General features: G+C 44.8%; 1 protein-coding gene across 1 annotated transcript; it reads left to right on the forward strand.

Annotated features, from left to right (window-relative positions):
* Positions 1 to 1,456: 1,456 nt before the first annotated feature.
* On the forward strand, positions 1,457 to 3,341 carry LOC110288963 (protein phosphatase 1A). Its single transcript, XM_021155187.2, has one exon. It carries the CDS (start codon positions 1,565 to 1,567, stop codon positions 2,543 to 2,545), a length of 981 nt encoding a protein of 326 aa, XP_021010846.1. The 5' UTR covers positions 1,457 to 1,564; the 3' UTR covers positions 2,546 to 3,341.
* Positions 3,342 to 3,349: the final 8 nt, after the last annotated feature.

The raw sequence follows: 3,349 nt of genomic DNA on the forward strand, positions 1-3,349 counted from the left end.
TATCATTCTTGTGTGGATTATTACAACATGTGATCATGTTCAAAATTTGCATGTGTGTGAACACAATCAAATAGCTAATATGTGAATGTGCTTGGAAGTGAACATTTCTAAATATATGCATTTGTGTGGATATTTGTCCGTAGTCAGCACTGGATTTGGGAATGTGAATATATGTAAGAACATGTGACTGGGTACCTAACTCACATGCATGTCTGCATAGACTATACACATTAGGGGCTAACTTCAGAGTTACCAATAATGCATCAGTGTCTTATTAAGGAAAGAAATAAATATACTTCCCTTTGAAAAAGTTCCATATTTTATGCTGTCTGTTTCTCCTGTCTCATTTCTGCTTGTAGCATGAGTCTGAATCTACCTGCATGAAGAAGGCCATCTTGTGAATCAATCTCTGTCTCCCTCTCCCCCTTCTCTCTCTATGTATATGTATGTGTCTGTCATATGACTGTCAATTTCTGACAAAGGGTTTCATTTTGTCTTTATTGAACTGCACAGAAAGCATCTCATAGAGAAGGAATAAATTAAGAAGGCGAAAAAATTCCTGCTTCCATAGTTTGGTTTNATTTGAATGCATGGATGGCCACCATATTCATAGGAACCATGGATCCTCTTGTCTAACAGAGTTTTACAAGGTCTTAAATTGACCCAGATAACAGTGCTGCAAATACCATTGTTAATTAGCTAAATAACCATAAATGTATGCCTTCAGCCTTCATGGTGGATTTTAGGAGGTTGTAATCCACTCCTGTATTTTCTTATATTACCGAGTTATATACCTCTTCTGGGTCAGGGGCATGGAAGTGTTTGTAACTTAAGATTACAGCTATGCATTATCTTTGGTTGTAAAGGTTGGGAAGTCCAAGCCAAGTAAGTTTGGCTATCACATTGTTCTCTTACAGCCAGGTTACAGGCTGAGTACACAGTAAAATAGCAATCTTAAGTCTTAAGTGATCTCAAGGTATATTATTAACTTTGGCTGTGAGATTCAGAAAATGTTCTTGTCTTTTAGAACGTAAGAGAGATTTTCCAGAACGGTACATCATCATAGTTCCACCTTTCTATTTTAATTAAAGAAGAAGCATTTCCATGGAAGTGGTCACCATGAAGAGCTGCTCAAGGCTTGGTATACTGTAGGGGCACCCTGAATCAACAACATGTCATGGAGGTCTTTTTGAAAAAAAATTGCAAAAGAACATTAGGAATTTAAGGAAGAACGCCGTGGTCTCCGCGCCGGCCGGGTCTGCAGCTCGGGATCGGGTGGCTGGGGCGGGGGGAGGGGGGCCCAGGCAGGTGGGGCGGAAAGCGATGAGTCCTCGGCGCCTCCTCCGCCTCCCGCGGCCCCGCTCTCTGCCTCCCGCTCCGACGCCCGGATGATCTGAGCCGCGAGGGCTCCAAGAGCCCGGGGGCCGGGACCCAGCCCGGCTCCTCCCCTCCTCCGCCCGGGCCCGGCCGCCGTCGCGGGACGCTGTGCCCGGCCGCCGTCGCCACCGCCGCCCCGGCCGACCGAGGGACCCGCCCGCCCGCGGCTGCTCCGGATCAAGTCATAATGGGAGCATTTTTAGACAAGCCAAAGATGGAGAAGCATAATGCCCAGGGGCAGGGGAATGGGTTACGATATGGCCTAAGCAGCATGCAAGGTTGGCGAGTCGAAATGGAGGACGCACACACAGCTGTGATCGGTTTGCCAAGTGGACTTGAGACATGGTCATTCTTTGCTGTATATGATGGGCATGCTGGTTCTCAGGTTGCCAAATACTGCTGTGAGCACTTGTTAGATCACATCACCAATAACCAGGATTTCAGAGGGTCTGCAGGAGCACCTTCTGTGGAGAACGTAAAGAATGGAATCCGAACAGGGTTTCTGGAGATTGATGAACACATGAGAGTTATGTCAGAGAAGAAACATGGTGCAGATAGAAGCGGGTCAACAGCTGTGGGTGTCTTAATCTCTCCCCAACATACTTATTTCATTAACTGTGGAGACTCGAGGGGTTTACTTTGTAGGAATAGAAAAGTTCACTTCTTCACACAAGACCATAAACCAAGTAACCCGCTGGAAAAAGAACGAATTCAGAATGCAGGGGGCTCAGTGATGATTCAGCGTGTCAATGGCTCTCTGGCTGTATCGAGGGCCCTTGGGGATTTCGATTACAAATGTGTCCATGGAAAAGGTCCCACAGAGCAGCTTGTCTCCCCAGAGCCCGAAGTCCATGATATTGAAAGGTCTGAAGAAGATGACCAGTTCATCATCCTTGCATGCGATGGCATCTGGGACGTCATGGGGAACGAAGAGCTCTGTGACTTTGTGAGATCCAGACTTGAAGTCACTGATGACCTTGAGAAAGTTTGCAATGAAGTAGTCGACACCTGCTTGTATAAGGGAAGCCGAGACAACATGAGTGTGATTTTGATCTGTTTTCCAAGTGCACCCAAAGTCTCGGCAGAGGCGGTGAAGAAAGAGGCGGAGCTGGACAAGTACCTGGAGAGCAGAGTAGAAGGTGGATCATTAACAAAAATAAATAAGTAGCTTTATTTCAAAACAAAACCTTCCACACAAAGTCTAACCTTTTAGAAAGGTTTTAGTCCATTACATGCCTTTAGCATGTAGTCCTAGTATGTAAAAGTGGAAAGGACATTCTGTAGTAACCATTTGTTTAGCTGTGTTCCCTGGGCCCTGTGCACTATGGTTAGGAAACTTCCAAGTGACTGAAGCATGGCTCTAAGATTCTTGCTGAATGGCATGTGTAATTTCATGCCAGGCAAGCCTGAGTGTCCTCTCCTGAAAAGATGTACTGCAAGTCTCTGGAATATTTTTAATTACCTGTGTTTGGTTGGTTGGATTTTGGGTGGTTTTGTTTTGTTGGTTTTGGTTTTGAGAACTTGAAGGTCAAATGTTTAGTAACAACTGTCAGATCCCACAGCTTTGAAACTTTGCTTTCAGCTGGTTCACGGCTTTACTCCTAAGCCATGAGCAGTTTGAGCTTACAACACAGACCTGGCAGGAATTCTCAGATGAGTCAGGAAAGTAGCCTGCAACCCCAGGAGTGTGAATCTGATCACTGAAGATCACTTTAGATTAGAACAAATGGAAAGTTTTTGAACCTCAAAAAAAAAAAAAAAAAAAAAAAGCAATGCTTTTAAGTATTTGGAGAAATTAATCTTTTGTTGGTGGCGCTTGGTTACTTGGCTGTGGAACTTGGGACCAAATCTAAGGGTTTTGCACAGAAGGGAAGTATTTTCCTCTGTGGCACACCTCGGCCCTTACATGATCTTTGATAAAGCTGTTCACCAAGTAGAAGTATAATCATTGTTTCCCTAGACACTAGGCTCA

The sequence above is a fragment of the Mus caroli genome, unplaced genomic scaffold (genome assembly GCF_900094665.2).
Source record: "Mus caroli unplaced genomic scaffold, CAROLI_EIJ_v1.1 scaffold_15435_U1_1, whole genome shotgun sequence".
NCBI lineage: Eukaryota > Metazoa > Chordata > Mammalia > Rodentia > Muridae > Mus > Mus caroli.

What these genes read in the sequence shown, in the direction of transcription:
- LOC110288963 (XM_021155187.2), top strand. Translation starts at nt 1,565, where the DNA reads ATGGGAGCATTTTTAGACAAGCCAAAGATGGAGAAGCATAATGCCCAG.